This window comes from Zeus faber (genome assembly GCF_960531495.2).
Source record: "Zeus faber genome assembly, chromosome: 1".
NCBI classification, from domain to species: domain Eukaryota; kingdom Metazoa; phylum Chordata; class Actinopteri; order Zeiformes; family Zeidae; genus Zeus; species Zeus faber.
In genome coordinates, this window is record NC_137193.1 from 44,652,058 (window position 1) to 44,672,214 (window position 20,157).

Sequence of the window (20,157 nt, forward strand, 5' to 3'; positions counted from 1 at the left end):
CTGTCCAAATTATCATTATTATTATTATTATTATTGTTATTATTTTGGAGGGGGGGGGGGGGGGGGGCTGACAAACGCAAACTGGATCCCAGACAATTCTCTCAAAATAATTTGTGTGCGAATCCAACATTTAATTTACTTCCGTCAAAAATGATTTATTGTGTGTGTGTGTGTGTGGGGGGGGGGGGGGGTGCAGCGTGGAAACAAGGTCACACTCTTCCATGAGTTATGCCAAAGGAGCTTGTTCGGGTGAGAGGGAACCCGGCTGCGGTTCGCGAGGAGCGAACGGGACCGCTCTTTCGCCGGCGTCACTCCCGACTCATTAAACATTCGTTCGCTACGAACGAATCGTTCCCGGGGCTCGCACCGCCCCAGTGTAAAAAATGGCGTCTATCATGGAGGGGCCGCTGAGCAAGTGGACTAACGTCATGAAGGGTTGGCAGTACCGTTGGTTTGTTTTGGATTACAACGCCGGCCTACTGTCATACTACACGGTACGTGCTTCTTGTTTTTTCTGCGATTGTCGAACTAAAAAAAACAAAAAAACCGAATAGAGAATATTATAGAAGTTGACACATCGAACCAGGGCCTAGTGTTACTCAGGAGTTGGGACTTTCACCTGGCAGAAAGAGGCGGGCCTAATGGCTGACGGATATCTGTATTTACCAATCGTATCGATGCCCGACGACCAATAGACCAATCAGGGAGCGTATTCTCTCCTGCTTCCTGGATTCGAGGTTCCAGACATCACAGCGAGCTAAGCTAGTGGAGGAGACCTTTAGCCATAATAAGGTTGGACTTTTCCCTCCCGCTTCCTCGTTCTAAGTAGTACCCGACATTCTTCAATCATGGCTGGGCCTGCACGGTATAATCAACCAAGTCCAGGCGAATATTTGGGTGCGCCCTGCCCTGAAACAATACATTTGGAATGTGGGGGTGAGATCCAAGCTCGTTGCTAAGCTAACCAAACCTAGTAGAGAGAGGTAGATAGATACTGGATAATTTCCACATCCCCGGAGTGAAATTGCGCCGTGGCAGCAGCTTACATCAAAACAATATGCAATAACGTTAAAGTATAAAGACTTAAAAGTGAGAATATGTAACAACCCCCACCCCCTCCCCCCAAAAAAATAAAAAGAGAAGAACGGCAACCTAAAAATGAGCACCAAACCTCTGTATCAATAATTAACATTCTGTCAAAAACAGGAAATTGTGCACGTTTGATCACATACATAGAAAATAAACTCTGAAAATATAGAGTGTGCACCGGGGTGGGAAACAAAATGGTTACAGCCCTAACCCTCATATGACGGCGGTGGATTCAATGTGAATAAACAGTGTCACATGTTGCAGGATGAAGGAATCTAGTGTCAACGGTCCGAACTGTAATCTCAGCTGTATTTGCGAGTTATCGCACACTTGTCACGTAGCCGTTAAATATCCATTTCCCCAAGTGTTGCAATGTTTTTGGTGACTTTAACAAGCGTAATATTTAGTTACACATGTAATAGTTTACTGCCATGAGTGCCATCCTCAGGATTGATACATTTACAAACAGATAAGAGCCGTATTAATCCTGTATTTGTTTTCTTGGCTTTTGCAGTCAAAGGACAAGATGATGCGAGGATCCAGAAGAGGTTGTGTGCGTCTCAGGGTAGGATATTAAAGTCCTCAAATTTGAAATTTTATGACCAAAAAAAGTATTTTATTTTTTATTTGAAACCATATGTTGTCATTGTTATAACTTTCCTTGCTGCATTGAAGTACATCTGGAGTTTCTGTGACGGTAGATGTTGTGTGTTGTATACCTCAATAATGGCGTATTTACGTTGGTTTACAATAGCAGTGTAATTTATGTATTTCGTTAGTAAAGTTGAGTTCAGTTTTTTAGTTGATTACATTTTCAGTAAGTTCCGTTTCCATGAAATACAACGAACATTATGATATTTAATTATATCATGACTACAATTATTGTAATAATTATCAAATAATTACCATTGCACGGCTTCTATTTTTCTGACGCCACCTTGGATTTTGAACTCATCACTGAGTCGCACATTACATTGTTTTCAAGGGACGCGCAGACTGCATTTCAAGGATTATTTTCTATTAATTTTTTCATTAATCCGGCAAAGTGATGCGGACCACGGATTTAAAATATCAACCAAACAGATCTACTGACATCTACCAAGTAAGAAGCTATATGTACACGTAAATGTGACAAATAATCTCTTGAACTTAAAATCGATAGTTTGGTAACTTCTAAAGACTACAAAGTGACCGAGTCCGTGCAGCCCAGTGGACACAGTCCAAGTGGATATTCTCAATCAGAATCTGTACATTTATAGTTAATAATAAGATGACATCATAAAGTGTCTTACTGTTAATCTTATCTCTTCATTTTTGAATGAGACGTGTGACATGTCAGTTAGCCAAGACCAACTCAATATTTTGGGCCAGAGTCGTTTGGTCTTCCACTAATATCTGCTCCGTATGTGGATCACTTTGGATGAAAAATTGTAACCATGAGATCCTTGTTATATAGCGTTTAAAATGATACCTCAACCGTGTTTCTAGCTTATGCCACAGTATGTCTTCCAGATAGTTTTAGCCGTGTTGGACATATTTCAGACTGGCGTAATATCTTCTCCGTATGTGGACTGATTTGGATGAAACTTCAACCACGAGGTCTTTGTGACAGCGGTCTGGTTGTCTTTGCGTCTTTGGTATTGTTTAACCTAACCCGAGTGACCCGACAGCAGTCTGTTGAATCTATTCTCTCAATACTGGATCAACATAAATATTATCTTGATTATATCACTTGGCTTGACTGCCAGTGATTGATTAGTTCAATTGAATTAAGCATTCTTTCCAGAAGCCCAAATCTTAGTTTCATCTTTGCTTTAGTAAAATAATAAAAACATTGCATCTGTCTAAAAATGTGACTATCATTTCGACATTGTCATTATGGGGTTTACCGTGTTGCTAATTTAACAAGAAATAGAAGATAACTTAAATTCCCCCCGGACTCATTGGATCAGAGATTACTAATTTAGTTTCTTTTAACATATTTCAGGGGAGGGGGAGAGAATGTGCTTTCGTTAGCCCTATGGGCGTTATTTTCAGAGCTTTTATGTATGATAATTTTATTCTGAATAAACATGTTTAACTACGCAATTTTGAACCGGTTTGTCAACCTTTCTGAACCATATTTGCATCTAATTATTCTGGATTTTAATGTTTACTACTTTGGTAACATTGGTTATGTTAAGTTTGGCAATTATAAAAGATTTTTCATTCTTGATTTATTTTAAGTTTCACAGAAAAGTACAGTTGTTGGTGAAAACTATTGGCATCCTTGCATTGAATTCAAATAATGAACCATTTATTGCTGAAAATATTTTAAATTATCATTTATTATCATTCACATACACTACTCACAAAGAGTTAGGGATATTCGGCTTTCAGTTGAAATTTCAGGATGAACCTAAAATGCACTATAACCTTTACAGGTGAACTTAATTTGGCCTTCTCTAAACTTTTGAATGCACATGTCCAACTGTTCAATGTTTCAGTACTTTTTGCACAACTTGCTGTTCTCTAACAAGGAGCTGAACCGCAAAATTCACAACAGGTGTTTGATCCAAGAATCAACCCATACATTTCCTGGTTCGATTAGAATTGGTATTTAAACAGTCCTCTTCATCATGCTGTTCACATTTTGACATCATGAGACCAAGACGACACCTAACAACTGATCAACAGTACCTCGCCATTGTGAGGCTTCAAACAGGATGTTCTCAGAGGGAAGTGGCCACTGAGCTTAGAGTGTCAGAGTGTCATCAGCAGGTTGCAACAGAGATACAGAGAGACTGGGAGAGTCACAGAAAGGCATAGAGGTGGACGTCCTTTGGCCACATCCCACACTGATGACCGCTTCATTGTGAACAGTGCCCTGCCGAACCGGATGATGAATGCCACTCAACCCCAGGCACATTTAAGGGAGGTGAGGGGCACCCAAGTGTCACGTCAGACCATTCGAAACCGTTTCCATCAGCGTGGTCTGCGTGCTAGACGACCTGCAAGGGTACCTGACCACACCACCAGGCACTGGCATCATCTTTTCATGGGCCAGGGAGCTTTTACGCTGGACGAGGGACCAGTGGCCTCGGTGCTGTTCTCTGATGAAAGTTGATTCACGTTGAGCAGAAATGATGGTCACCAACGATGTTGGAGACGTCAAGGAGAGCGCTATGCATCAGCCACTGTTGTCACCAGAGGGCTGCTGGAGACTGGGGTACCTCAAATGGAGTGGCCTGCACTTTCTCCAGACCTGAATCCCATAGAAAACCTATGGGATCAGCTGAGTTGCCGTGTAGAGGCTCGTAACTCTGTACCCCAGAACCGCAATGACCTGAGGGCAGCCCTTTAAGAAGAGTGGGGGGCCATGCCTCAGCAGACAATAAGTCGACTTGTGAACAGCATGAGACGTCCTTGTCAAGCTGTAATTGATGCTCAAGGGCACATGACAAGTTATTGAGACATTGAAATTTTTTGTTGTGGTAAACCCACCACTGTTGTTGGCTTTTGTTTCAATAAATTGTTTGAGATGAGGAAATCACCATTGCATGCTTCTACTTAAATGCCCTACTTTCATGATCTAATATCACTGTAGCGTGAACTTTTTACATTTTCCATAAATGTCACCCGAAAGCCAAATATCCCTAACTTTTTGTGAGTAGTGTTTATGCATTGATGGTTTGCAGTGGAACAAATCTGCTTGACTTCTTCCAAAAATAAATCCAAAAATGTCAAGGATCATAATGTTGGCAGCTTTTCTGTTAAATTGTAAGAAATAATGGGATTGCAATCTAACAAGCACTCATTCAACCAGTTAGAATGGAAAAAGGATCCTAAGGCACCAAGTTCATTATCTCCAGAGAACCTCATATTCCTGTATCCTCCATGAGCAATGTTTACAAGAAGTATAAGGCCCATGGCGCTGAAGGTAAGCAGCCTCTCTGGATTTGTTGATCGGCGATTACAGCAAATGATTATTTGAATGATGGAGAAAATAAGGAGAAGGCAACCTTGAAATCTGAGAGGTGGGGCAGTTTGGAAAAGAACGAGCCAAAGTGCCAGTAGAGAGGTGCCGGATCTCATAAATTAGGAACCACTTACCTTATATTCAGTTGAGGGTGTCAATAAATTTGGCTTATGATAACCTTTTTAAAAGGATAATTCTTGAATCAAAAACAGTTTCTGTACTATTTACAGTTTAATAAATAATTGTGGAGACCAAGTACTAATTTGGAGAATATTTTTGAGAATATTGTGAAGGTTTTTGTTTCGTTTTTTTAATGCAAGTGTACCGACATTGTCGGCTATGGCTGTATCGTACAATAAAGTTTATCACTTTATTGCTTTAATGTATGTTTGTTGTTTTTCTCATTATTCAGAGGATCATGCTTGGCCAAATACATATTTTATACCTATTCTTTGTGGTATGCTGAAATGTATTTACTGTACTTGTATTTTTCTCTTAAACCCAGTGTGCTGGAGAGATTTTCTTTGTCCTCCACTCATTTGCTTCTCTTTGAGTAATCAACATTTTATTGGCTCGTTTTATGGAGCCAAGTCCACTAGATGGCAGCAAGTGCAATAGCATCTGCTACTTCTTACTTATATTGTGAGATAGCGATGAAGGCCAGTTTCATGGGTTTGCTTTCAGGTTGGTTCTCAACTCTACATTTGGGGGTGGCTGTTGAAAAGGCCCCAATGAGTGGGAACAGAGGTATGTGTTAACAGAGACTGTGAAGAGTGATTGATTAAAAACAAAACACAAAAAAATAAATATATACACTACTCACAAAAAGTTAGGCATATTCGGCTTTCGGGTGAAATTTCAGGATGAAGATAAAATGCACTATAACCTTTACAGGTCAACTTAATTTGACCTTCTCTAAACTTTTGAATGCACATGTCCAACTGTTCAATGTTTCAGTACTTTTTGCACAACTTGCTGTTCTCTAACAAGGAGCTGAACGGCAACATTCACAACAGGTGTTTGACCCATGAATCGACCAATACATTTCCTGGTTCAATTAGAATTGGTATTTAAACAGTCCTCTTCATCATGCTGTTCACATTTCGACATCATGAGACCAAGACGAAACCTAACAATTCAGTACAGTACAGTACCTCGCCATTGTGAGGCTTCAAACAGGATGTTCTCAGAGGGAAGTGGCCACTGAGCTTAGAGTGTCAGAGTGTCATCAGCAGGTTGCAACAGAGATACAGAGACTGGAAGAGTCACAGAAAGGCATAGAAGTGGACGTCCTTTGGCCACATCCCACACTGATGAGAGCTTCATTGTGAACAGTGCCCTGCGGAACCGGATGATGATGCCACTCAACTCCAGGCACATTTAAGGGAGGTGAGAGGCACCCAGGTGTCACGTCGGACCATTCAAAACCATTGACATCAGTGTGGTCTGCATGCCAGAGGACCTGCAAGGGTACCTGACATCATTACCAGGCACAGGCATAATCCTCTTGCATGGGCCAGGGAGCATTTACGCTGGACGAGGGACCAGTGGCCTCAGTGCTGTTCTCTGATGAAAGTCGATTCACGTTGAGCAGAAATGATGGCCGCCAACGATGTTGGAGACGTCAAGGAGAGCGCTATGCATCAGCCACTGTTGTCACCAGACGAGCCTTTGGTGGTGGTGGTGTTACAGTGTGGGCAGGTGTGTCTAGTTAATACCGAACTGCCCTACACTTTGTGAATGGTACAGTGACAAGCCCATACTACCTGAATGACATCATTATTCCAGTCATTGTGCCCCTGCGTGAACAACACAGGCTTCATTTCATCTTCATGGACGACAATGCTCCAGCTCATTGAGGTCGCATCATTAGGGAACGGCTGCTGGAGACTGGGGTACCTCAAATGGAGTGGCCTGCACTTTCTCCAGATCTGAATCCCATAGAAAACCTATGGGATCAGCTGAGTTGCCGTGTAGAGGCTCGTAACTCTGTACCCCAGAACCTCAATGACCTGAGGGCTGCCCTTCAAGAAGAGTGGGGGGCCATGCCTCAGCAGACAATAAGTCAACTTGTGAGCAGCATGAGACGTCGTTGTCAAGCTGCAATTGATGCTCAAGGGCACATGACAAGTTATTGAGACATTGACATTTTTTGTTGTGGTAAACCCACCACTGTTGTTGGCTTTTGTTTCAATAAATTGTTTGAGATGAGGAAATCACCATTGCATGCTTCTACTTAAATGCCCTACTTTCATGATATAATATCACTGTAGCGTGAACTTTTTACATTTTCCAGAAATTTCACCCGAAAGCCGTGTGTGTGTGTGTGTGTGTGTGTGTGTGTGTGTGTGTGTGTGTGTGTGTGTGTGTGTGTGTGTGTGTGTGTGTGTGTGTGTGTGTGTGTGTGTGTGTGTGTGTGTGTGTGTGTGTGTGTGTGTGTGTGTCAGCCACAACATTAAAACCGCTGACATTAAGTGAATCACAAAATTGCTCACAATGGCACTTGTCAAAGAGTGGGATAAATTAGGCAGGATGTGAACAGTCATTTCTGGAAAAATTGGTAAGCGTAAGGATCTGAGCAACTTTGACAAGGGCCAAATTGTGATGGCCAGACGACTGGGTCAGAACATCTCCAAAACAGCAGGTCTTGTGGGGTGTTCCTGGTATGCAGTGGTTAGTACCTACCAAAAGTGGTCCAAGCTTCCTTGGTGACTTCCCTGACTGGTGACAGGGTCTTGGGTGCCCAAGGCTCATTGATATGCGTGGCGAGCGAAGGCTAGCCTGTCTGGTCCAATATCACAGAGGAGCTACTGTAGCACAAATTGCTGATTAAAAAAAATAATGTTGGCTATGATAGAAAGGTGTCAGAACACACAAGGCACCGCAGCCTGCTGCGTAATCGAAGACCAGTAAGAGTGCCCATGCTGACCCCTGTCCACTGCCGAAGGCGCCAACAATGGGCTAGTGAGCGTCAGAACTGGACCGTGGAGTAATGAAAGAAGGTGGCTTGATCTGATGAATCAACTTTTCTTTTACATCATGTGGATGGCCGGGTGCGTGTACATCGTTTACCTAAGGAAGAGATGACACCAGGATGCACTATGCGAAGAAAGCAAGCAGGCAGAGGCAGTGTAATGCTCTGGGCAATGTTCTACTAGGGAACCTTGGGTTCATGTGGATGTTACTTTGTCAGGTACAACCTACCTAAATATTGTTGCAGACCAAGTACACACCTTCATGGCAATGGTATTCCCTGATGGCAGTGGCCCCTTTCAGCAGGATAATGATTCTGCCACACTGCAAAAAGCATTCAGGAATGCTTTGTGGAACATGACAAAGAGTTCAAGGTGTTGTCTTGGCCTCCTAATTCCTCAGATCTCAATCCGATCGAGCATCTGTGGGATGTGCTGGAAGAACAAGCCTGATCCATGGGGGCCCCACCTTGCAACTTATGGGACTTAAAGGATCCGCTGCTAACTTCTTGTTGCCAGATACCAAAGGACACCTTCAGAGGTCTTGTGGAGTCATTGCCTCGACGGGTCAGAGCTGTTTTGGCGGCACAAGGGGAACCGCAGGTGGTTTTAATGTTGTGGCGGATCGGCGTAGAGCCACAAGTAATTGTGCATCTGCCACTTGGTGAGAGCCAGTGTCATAGCAGTGCACTTACTATTAAGTAGCTGCAGCAACCGGGGATGTCACTATGTGATGTCTTAATGATGTCACAACTCTTCCCATATAAAGCTGCAGCAGAAGCTGCTAGCTGCCGCAAGCTGCAGGCTGCCGTTAAAACACAAGAAGTTAGTCATTTTACAACAAAGAAGGCACTTATACACACATCAATAAAGAAGGTGTACCATTTCGCTATCATAGCGTATCATTGCGCTATCATAAGTCATCCTACATTTTTGAAAAGGTGATATCTGCAGCTTTTGTGTGAATTATTTTATTATTATTATTATTTTTTTTACAATTATTGTAATATATTTAAAGTATCGGCTATCATATTTGTTGACATCTTTAGAGTTGGACTGGAGCTGCTGTAGTATCAATTTTCCCTTTTATTCTTATACCCTACAAAACGTCACTATTTACATAACATGAGAACACCTCAATGATCCCCGGATGGAATTCATCTACCACTGTTAATCTTTTATAACAGGCATATGCAACAGACTATTGGCAGGAATATTGGAAATTTCCAATTGCTGGCCATAGGTTGTGTTTCCTTGCATTATCTGGTGCATAAATTCATGCCACAAGACATTGGTAATCCATTGTGTTGCCACAATTACCTACTTAACATCATATTTGACTGCTGTTGTTGTTTTGTTTTGTTTCCCCATAGCCCTGTAGCACATTTTTGTTCAAAATATCTGCATTTGTTACCAGAGAATCATAATAATGACTATACTCGCTGAAGCTCATGGGAAATGCAGTGTTTATTCTGGGAATATGCTGCTGCTCTTCTAAACTTGAATTAAGGGAATGACGTTTCCATAAAGCATCTTTTGTGTTTTTGCTTTTTAAATTGCCAACAAATGTGTATGGGTTAGTTTTTGTTAGGTGGGGGCTGTTTTGTTCATTTCTAATGCTTGAAACTGTTGAAACTGTTTGCCTTCTTGTATATAGCCTGTATATATATCACACACTTTTTCATTTCAAGACCATATAGGGTTGTTACTTAACTACAAATGGCTGGAGGGAATCAAGGTGGGTTTTTTTCTGGTTGACTTTATTAGATGGGTCTGAATCTCTCACAGACACATACTGTACACGTTTGCTGTTGCTAGCTTTCAGTTCCCAGCCAGCCAGGCTAATTGCCAGCACTCTGCACCTCTGTTCCGGCTTTTTTGTGGCTAGCTACTGGTCTCCGGCATCTACCTCTCTCCCTCCACCCTTCTCTGTCACTCCCTCCCATCCAATCCCAAACCCCTCCTCCTTCAATCCCTTCCCTCTCCCGACTTACGGAGGTTTACATTTCTATGGCACAGAGAGAAATTGTGTTGAAGCAAATGGAGTACTTGGCTGAGGAAATTTTGCCTTGGTGAGTGGGGATTTAGATGGAGGTCATAGAACGACAGAGGGAGATTGAGTTAAAGAACATACGGAGAGCAGTGGGACGGGAAGGGAGAAATGGAGACTAGCGTGTGACGTGTCCCTCTGATTGCCTGCCCCGGGTTTTTTTTTTTTTTTTTTTTTTTTTTTAATCCACTCTCTGTGACTCTCTAACTCTCTCTCTCTCTCTCTTCCTCTGGTTCTCACATTTCCCAGGGAGCTGTGATCGGCATTGATGACGAGGACGACAGTACATTCACCATCACCGTGGACCAGAAGACTTTCCATTTTCAAGGTGAGATGTCCCTCTCTTGTTTTGACTCACTTTTGTCCCTCCACCATCTTTCTTCTCATCGAATCGTTCTTGTGCCTTTCTTCGTGCCGACACCCTGACCCGTTTTTCCTTTTTTTGATTTGCTGTGCTTCCATCACTACTGTTCACGTGCTCACATGCCCCCCACCCCCAGCTTTGTAAAGAGGAGGGATTGTGCTTCTCTTGTGCCAGGAGACGCATCCATACAGACGTATTGTTTCAAGGTGTGCGCGGCATTTATTAGAGCTGTTCAGCTGTTCTCTTTCCTCTGATTCTGTGGATCTCTGATGTTGATCTCCCTTCGGGAGTTAAGCCGACTGCTGGTGCCACATGGAATACTTTACTACGGAGCAACAAGATTTGTTTCTCTGCAATTGCAAGAGATTTCTCTGGAAAGGAACAAGAAAGCAAGACGCTGGCTTTTCTTTCTTCTTTTTTTACTTTTTGTCACCGGTGGTTGAGGATCAACTGCTGGTTGAATTTCTCTGCAGCCAAGCCTCTGTGAATAATAGGAATACTGCTGAGCTAGAAGCTGGGCTGTCCTCTGTTTGCCGCTCTTCGCTGAACCGCCACTACTCTCCGGCAAGCAGCCATAATCTATAGAAGCAGGATTGGCTCCCTCGCAGTATATACCCCCCTTTCTGTTGACCCTTCCAAATTCACCCATCCGCTTATTCCTGTTGACAGGGGGGTGTCCTGTCCACCGTGGATCTCTTCTCTCTGTCTCTCCACACCAGGTCTTAAACTATCCTCCTCCACCTCCCTTTCACAACCCGTCATTCGTACCCATCCATCTACCCCCCCCTCCGCCTGCTCACCATTCCTTCACTACCAGCATCTTTTACCGCCTTCTCCAGGCACCAGTCAGAATCCATGGGCGCACTGCCCCTCTCACTTCCCTCATGCCCTCTCCCATGTCTGTGTTCCGAAGCTGTATGCTGTGGTTCTACAAAAGGAAGGGTAAGGAGATAACAGTGCTCTGTGTGCATGTTAGTCCTCGGCAAGACCGTTGCGATGAAGGGACATGATGAAAATAAGGTGTTGTCTGCTCGCCCGACAGGAATATTTACATGGTAGTTTCTGAGGTGTTATTTTTCCGTTCAAAGGATGGTACATTGTTGCGCTAGTGATAATTGGCATCCTTCTTTAAGGAAGAATGGAAATAATAAGGGTTGTGAAATAGCTATTTAGTATCAGTTGATGTTGGTGTGAGTTAGATGTCTTAGAAATGGTTAGCTGTTTTGTTTTGTCTGTTTTAAATTTGTTCCTAATGGACGATAAATATGCTGATCGGTGGATGAAAAAGCTCATCATAGTCTACATTATTCGGGCCTGGTTTTTTATTGCAATTCCGCAGGAAAGGTATTGTTGTGTGCAAATTATAACCATATGTAGTTAATCATGTAACTTAGAGAATATGGGTACAGTATTAGATCAAGGGTAGTAATTAAATTAACAATTTTATTTTTCTTTGGTTTTAGCATTAGCTGTTTTTTTTTGTTTGTTTGTTTTTGGCCTATCTGATAATTTTTCGATAAAAATGTATCTGAATTGATTGAAATGATCTATAACAAACTTCTTGAAGCAATAGTTTGGTCAGCAGCTGTTACCAATATGTACTGTTGTTTTCAAATTTAGACCTCTATATTGTGAGAAATGTTAGCTTTTCCTTCTCAAGATATGATGATGGATGAATTTAATCTCCAGCATCACTGAAAGCTGATACATACTTTGTGAGATTATTACCCAGTGAGGACTGGGTGATAACCAATATCAAAGTAATTACATGACAGTTTCCATTCATAAACATGATTACCCACAGGACTGCTCTACTGTTCCCCATATCACAACACCAGGAGCTGGGAGATAAGTCCTAAGCGTGTCTTATACTTGTGACGCTGGATATATCCGGTTGATGTTAGCCTAGAGATATAAACTGATGCAGCGGATGTTGGGAGAGATGCATTTACTCTGTTGCTGTAAAGTGATCCTTGTCGAGGGATCTTATACACTTAGGATACACAGAGTCAGAGATGTATGGCTGTGTCCATGTATCCTTGTCAGATGTGCACGCACCTTGTAAAGCAAGGTGGGCTTGCACATGATGGAAGGTATGTATTCCATGTGTTTGCTGGTTAATGGTGGCATGTTAAACCTATTAATATTCAGACCACTCTTCCAATAAACATAAAGTTTGATTGTGAAGAGATTGCAGAAACTACCAAATGTCAAATATGAGGGTTGAGGAGAGGGAAAGTGCTAGGGTGTGAAGTATAGTTATTAGCTGGCACGCAAGTGACAAAGCTGGCAGGAATGTGTTATCCTGGGATAAATTTCTGTTTTGGGATGGCTGGCCACTGAGCCACATGGAGAGTAGCTCTCCTCTGTTGTCTTTCTATTTAGAGAGCCATCTATTATTCATTAGTCTCCATCCCCCTGCGGTGCATCAGAGCTGCCTGAGAGCCCTTTTAAACTCTGTCTTCCTCCTTACTGTCTCCTTCTACACTCATGTCCTCTCTACTCCTCCTCTCCGCTACAGAAGCTAAAATGTCTTGTGTAGCTGCTACTCCCTTCTCTGTCAGGCTTTCAAGCCATCCTGTGGCAGCCAGCTTGGATAACTTATCCTTCTCTGTCTTTTCCTCATCCTCATACTTCCACTATGTCTCAGCCTTCACCCCTGACTCCTGTAGCAAAGTAAAAGCTTAAATGTACCTCTGCACGGAAACTTCAGGGAAGGTACACAGACACTGAAGCAGGAGGTAAGCTTAAGAAGACGTCAGAACAAAGACGTAAGAACCACCGGAGAACGTGCCCCAGAATACCGCCGGCAGACTACTCAATAACAACTCGGCCATGAAAGAAGCTTGAATTCGACACCAAGAGAAAGAGGCAATGGCTTTGCTTTACATAAAGATGGGAAAAAAAGGTGTCACACAATGTAATTTATTGACAATACCTGTATTTCCTCAAACAGTGACTGGGGCTTTTATTTACCTCAACTGCAGAGGGCACCAAGCTTTTATTGGAAGCAGGATTTTATATCTCAAACCAAATCAAACCAAATCCTCTCTTTGAATTTTAAATCAAACTTCCGTCTGGGTGCCGTGCTCCTCAAAATAGATGCATCTAAAATAACGTGCATCATTTTTTTTCTACTGAGACACTGGACGTACAGTGGACCAGAGATCGCTTTCTCTCCATAACGTAATCCACTGTCCTAATCCAAAGCGGAACTTACCGTAGTTGGGTTTAAAATGTTCGTATCATACAAGTTGAAAATAACAAAAACAATAGATTGAAAATAAAAATACTTGTGTACAAGCAATGTGTACTTATACGGATATGTTTACACACATCTTTCCTTTGGGTAGTTTCGGCAATGAAGGTCACAGTTGCGAATGAGTCAGTCAATGCAAAATGAATGGCTCCTGCTATCTTCATCCTAATCGGTTTTGCTATTATGAAAGTGAGTATCTTCAAATGATTGTCATTAGAAGACAAGGCCTAGATTAACAATATACATTATACATTCTAACCATTAAGCTAACACTTAAGCCACTTTCACACATGGAATTCGTAACATTGCTGGATAAAAAATATCCGACAAAGGCAGTAGATAGTCATTCCCACATAGCCTCTTTTGCGGAAAGGTTCCATATGGAGTAGAACTATGGCAAGACAGAAAATGCATATTGGTGGAAAGTATCTTAATTGGATAACCTATTACTTATTAAAGACTTTGATGAGTAAGACTGATGTACAGTCAGTTCAACTGCTGATGACAAATGAGATGTCTATCATATGAGATAGCACTCACATGATGGAAACACCACCGGTCCTTTCAGTTAAAACTGCTGAGCATAATTGTGCTTGCCATATGTGTATGACTATGTGGTTAATGTGAATAGGCCCTGATGTACATTTATTTATATGTTGGTTTCATTCTCCAGTAACATAAGATGGCACATTATAAATCCACAGGTGGAATCCAGATTTACAGCAGCTCGGCAAAGAAACAGTAAGGCTAGAGAATTAAGAAGCACGAAGGCGACAGCGATAGAAGGTCGCCGTGGCTTCGCTTTACATAAAGATGGAAAAGAAAGAAATAGTGAAATCAAACTCAATGTCATTAATTGACAGTACCCACATTTCCTCAAATAGTGACTGGGGCAATTACTATATTTACTTCAACTGCCGTCTGGGTGCCATGCTCCTCAAAATAAATACATCTAAAATAAACAAGCATTCATTTTTTTTTTTTTTTTTTAACCAGATCACCGCATCAATTTGTTCTTGTCTTGTTCTGAAGATGTCTTTTTGGTCCAAAACTTCGATGATGGCAATTTCAAGTTTTATGGAGTTTGTACCATAACTCCTGGACTTTAGAGCGTTCTCTTTTTTGCTGCTGTTATCTTCAGCAGTGTGAATGAACCTAAATTAGCTTAAAGCTTCTTGTGCTGCTTTCACACATGCACTACAACAGCTGAAATTATTGGGACATTACCCGGAGGAGCTGTATGTGTGAACGCAAATGTCCAAAACATTTGGACCTGACATTATCCAGACTTTACCCAGCCAGCACCCTAGTAAATAGTGTGCGTAATGTCGAATTGAGCAGTATGTGTGAACAGAGCAGGTGATGGTCCGGATCATTCACAGCGAGTGAGTCGGTGTGTCGCGTATTGTTGACATCTCTATCATGCGACAGTTATTTACCTAAGTGTGGATCTTCGTGCACAGAGCATAGCTGCTCCTTACTCCTTTCTGCTTTCCTTTAAATTTATTTCTACTCTTTTGTTTATATTACGTCCAAATACATGAAGTATCAACACCAAAAAAGTTAAGCCGGTAGCCTCGTCCAACATCTTGGTTATGCTGTAAAACTCTGCAGCGTCATTGTTTCACGTCCTGCCTCGTGCACGCTCTACGCAGGCTCCGCCCCTCGGCTAAACCAAACCGAGTATTTCCAGTAAGTTTAACCGCGTCTGTTGTGTGCTACATGCGTGAAAGGGCAACCTGATTCGGACATTGGGTGCATGTGTGAAAGCAGCTTTGGTTTACAAACGAATCTTGTTTGGCTTCACACCGGTGGCACGTGTCAGCCACACAGTAGACAACGGCATTTCAGAGATGTTCATTTGAAATTTGGCTCACATGTTTTCCATTAAAATCTGTTATGCTAACCGGCCAATATGAGATCACTGATTGAAAGTTTTTGAAAGAATATTGGCCAATGTCCAATCGATCCGAGCATCCCTACTTGCCATCTTGGTATGATAACTAACATCACTTGGCACTCAATTTAGCAAATCATATAGGACAATTGCAACAACCTGTGAAATGTTGAGTTTTAGGGTATGGTTATACTTTAATGAGGGTTTAGTAGCTCAGTTGCCAGCGTTGGCAGTTATCTGCTATTTTGAGATTCTTTACATTGCTTACTCTGATCTAATACCATTTGAGTATTTTGCCTCTTGTCCTTTTTTCTTTGAAGGATAGGTAATAGGTATAACTAGGTTTGACTGCAGCTCTACTTCTGCCAGGTTGACTGAGAGGTTTAGCTCAGAAGACGACTGTTGTCTGACTGTTTGTCCCCTGATGTGATTAACTGGCGAAAAAGCTGGCTCACGATGTGTAAACAAATATTATGAGTGGACTTAGCTGTCTGCTAACAGCTACCTTGGAGCTAAATAGTCCACACAAGTTATTTTAATACCAGGACAAAGATTAGACTTGCAAGATGATTGGGTTGCATATGCAGGTGATGTATTTGTATTGTTCTTGTTCAATGGCCCCTATTTTTGCATTGCATTTGCCACATAATCTCTGCCTCTGGAGAGTCTGTGTAGCTGAATGGAAAATTAGATGGTAACAGGCTCTGGCTCTGTGGATTGGCCTGAACCTCGACTGCCTTTAATGTTATTAAAAGCTTCTGTGTTGTAGTGCTGCTCTGCTAGTGCCATGCATCTAGTGTTCACCCTGTTCGCAGTGCGTTGAACCTCACCCAGAATGTAGTCATAGGCAGCCATCTAATTCAAAAGCACAGATTTGAATACATTTTAAATCATAGCTTTCACATACATTTCACAACATTTTTTTTCTCTCTGTTGTTGTCCTCTACTTTGTAATTGTACTATTAAGTGAATACATGCATTCACTAAGATCATTCTAAAATCGACAATACTTATTTTGTATGTAAAATGCTTGTGTTTACATATCCATGTGTATGTGCAGCATTTGCACATAAAACTTGTTTTCCTTAAGACGCAAGTTACAAGTTCTGTTTCTTTGCGTTTGTGTGCCTTTGACACTGAGGTGTAATTGTGCCTCTTTCACCCTCGTATGTATGCTATACATGTTTTAGACCGTTCTCTAGTAATATCGCTGGCTGGCTGCCCATGTTTGTTTTGTGTCTTTGCTATGAAGGTGCAGCCCAGTCCTAACTTGCTTGTCCTGTCCGGGTTCAAACCCAGGAGGCTACTCAGCATAGAGTGCTGCAGGGATGATATATTTTTGTAGGCCAACCCGGAAGTTGGCATCGCCCTGGTTCCCTTGACAAAAAGCCAATGGGATTTTTCCATTGGATTATGGATTATTGCAGACAATAAGCTCTGTGGCAAACAAAAGTTTATGATACTTACACACTTTGTTCAGCAAGATAGTCTTCACAAATGAACACCATTTCTATAATTCTTGAAGCGTAAATGCAATCACCAGAAGTAAAAAGTTAATGTTAGGCTAAAAAATCCCCATTAACTTCAGGACGAAGGAACCAGAAGTGCGAAAATGCTAACTAATTCCCAGGTTTAAGGAATCATTCCTGCAACACTCGAGCCTCATTACTTTTAACATACTATATATTGTTCAATTTATCCTTATGCATTTTTTTCCTATCTCTTGCTTTAATGGTAGCCGTTAGTCTGCTTCTTTGAGCACAAGCCCTCTTGAATCCATGTCATGTTTTTAATCGCCCCCTGAAGCATACATTTATAGTTTATAATTTGTCGTGTTTTTTTTTTTTTGTCATATTGTCTTTTTGATGTATTTTCTGAATGTAATTTTTATGATTTTATTTTTTTTTTTCACTCTGCGGGTATCTTCTTTTTATAACTTATTCTACATGCATTTTCATTTTGGATAAATACTTGAGAAGTAGTGGATTCTAAAAGTAGGAAGTCTTATTATTAATACATTTTGATGACCAGTACTAGTTCTAATTGTAATAATAAATTCTAACTGCAAAGCAAGATGATTTGAAAATTGCCTATTTGGCTATTAGGGAATTGCTGTCATTGTGGGTTAAAGTTTTTAAAATCCTTAACATGGTTATAAGGATCTGGCGGAAAAATTTTAAAATCATCAACCAATGTCTTTAAGCCAACAAAGCGTCATTTATACCGAGCTCCTTTATGGAAATCCTGGCTCACTGGGTGTGTCCTGTGTGCTTGTCCTCTCAGCCCGAGATGCAGATGAGCGGGAGAAGTGGATCCACGCCTTAGAGGGAACTATCCTCCGGCACACCCTTCAACTCAGGGTTAGTACACCGTGTGTGTGTGTGTGTGTGTGTGTGTGTGTGTGTGTGTGTGTGTGTGTGTGTGTGTGTGTGTGTGTGTGTGTGTGTGTGTGTGTGTGTGTGTGTGTGTGTGTGTGTGTGTGTGTGTGTGTGTGTGTGTGTTACTGTAGAGAAAATCGGACAACTTCTTCTTCTGGTAAGAAAGATAGAGGAACCGATCACAACACAAAATAGTCACTGTCTTTTATTTTGTTTTGTTGAGGAACTTTCAGGTTTCTGGCCTTTGGTTAAAGAAAACATATGAGAAAGATTTAGGCTGACTACGACAGTAAAGATCTAAAATCTGGCAATACGATGGGGGTTATGGGGGTTGTGTGGGGGGGGGGGGCTACCGACACAAACTACAGTTTTCTGAGTTCTTGTGAACGCAGCATCACTTTTGACATGAATTAGAGTTTTCCGAGGTCCCATGAACGCAGCATCACTTCCTGCTGTCTCTCGACCTGATACAAACTTCTTCTAACGTAATACCAGAGACAAGTCCACTAGTTAATTGATCGCGGATGGTGTAGTTCTCTAGGATGGATAAAATAATAAATATAAATTCTAAAATGAGTTACCAATATACTTTGGTGGCCGTTAATATACCAGTGCAGCCAGCCAAAGTAAAGTCTATGTTTTGGGAAACACTGGTTTATGCTCTCCTATCACACTATATGACAGGATATCAATCTGAACCTGGTGACATAGCATCCCTCTGTGACTGCTGCTGCAGCAGCAAGGCCTGTAAAACTGAGAATGTAGAGCGTTAGAGATAAGACCAAGATATCTACCCCAACTCCTTGATTCAATTCTCCTTGTTTTTATTTTATGATCCCTCTTTTGACTGTGTGAGTGAATTGCCTCCTGCCTGTGAGTGTTTCTGGGCTTAACAGTCGTTATTGCCCTTGCTTGCTTTTCTTCTGCCTTCCGGGTGTTTGTTTTAGCCAACCTACCCGTCGGTTCTTCGTCTGACTCACCTTCCCGCTTCTTTTGCAATTTACATGTCGTTCCTGTATCTAAATCCTGTCCCTTTCCTTTTTTTCGTCCTTCCCCTCCTTCTTTGCTGTGCCTTTCCCCACTCTAACAAACCCTGATGACAGACTGCATGTGCTCACTTGCTTGCAATTACACAAACATACTCGGATACACACACACACACACACACACACACACACACACACACACACACACACACACACACACACACACACACTGTGTTAGGGGTAGCGTGATGCCGTCATACTGCATATCACCCAGCAGTAGCCAATGAGAGCCCAGCTTACTCATTCAGACGGACATCTGTTCCTTCTGGCTCAACAAATCAGAAGGGTTCTTAATGGCTATCCTGCTCAGCACTGGCTGCTGTGTTGCCCCCCACCCCCCTTTCTGCCTGCATGAGAGGAAGTGTGTGTTTCCTCCTAGGGGAGGGTACAGGATTAACTTGACTCTGTCTGCTTTCATACCGCTGCTCAGCTGATACTAGTGTGGAGGGAAAACTGTTGGCTAGCTACTGTAGCAACGTGAAGCTGTCTGTGGCGTAGTGTATACATCGGCAGACTGCATACGAAACCAGAAGAGAGGTTTGTTGTATGTTTTCCTTGAGAGGAGGGGACGCTGAGCCTCTGAGTGGCTGAGAGCTGAAGATTTGTCGCTAAAGGGCGGGGGAAAACAGAGCATAAAGGAGACTGAGACAAAAGAGCAAAGAACCTTAGCTAGGCCAGTGAGTCGGCCCAGTTAGAGAGAGACAGTAAGGGCTGGATAAGGCATGTCTATTGGAACAAGGCACCCAGTAAGTGAAACACACACACACACCCCGTATACACCATTGTTTATATATATATATATATATATATATATATATATATACTGTACCACTGCAAGAGTTTAATGGCTGCAATGTGCTGTTGTGGCAGCAGCATAATCTAAAGTGGGTCACAGCATGTGGAAAGACAAACAGAAAATGTAGGGGAGGGGTGTGGGATGACACTGTGTTAGATCGTGTGGACTAAGCATACAAGCGTTTGAGACTGAGCAGACTGCTCTAGGAATCAGCACTATGCAACACCAATGAGCACATAGTTGTCTTTTTGTGTCTGGAAATGCGTCTTGAGTAGAGGGACAATAATCACATCATCTATTCTTTTTTTTTTTTTTCTTTTTTTTAATCCATGACAGTGAAGTGAGTAC

General features: G+C 42.0%; 1 protein-coding gene across 3 annotated transcripts in view; it reads left to right on the forward strand.

Moving 5' to 3' along the window:
* Positions 1–383: 383 nt before the first annotated feature.
* The window catches only part of osbpl9 (oxysterol binding protein-like 9), a gene marked incomplete at its 5' end in the record, with an annotated part of 39,610 nt that continues 19,836 nt past the window's right edge, over positions 384–20,157 (forward strand). For 2 of the 3 annotated variants that reach the window (XM_080017996.1, XM_080017997.1), the window contains 4 exons: positions 384–494; positions 1,604–1,654; positions 10,319–10,397; positions 17,873–17,949. In XM_080017996.1, coding sequence (XP_079874122.1) covers positions 384–494; positions 1,604–1,654; positions 10,319–10,397; positions 17,873–17,949 — 318 coding nt within the window. Of the gene's footprint in view, positions 495–1,603; positions 1,655–10,318; positions 10,398–17,872; positions 17,950–19,673; positions 19,760–20,157 lie in introns of those variants that run through there. The other variant, XM_080017998.1, reaches the window with a different exon arrangement.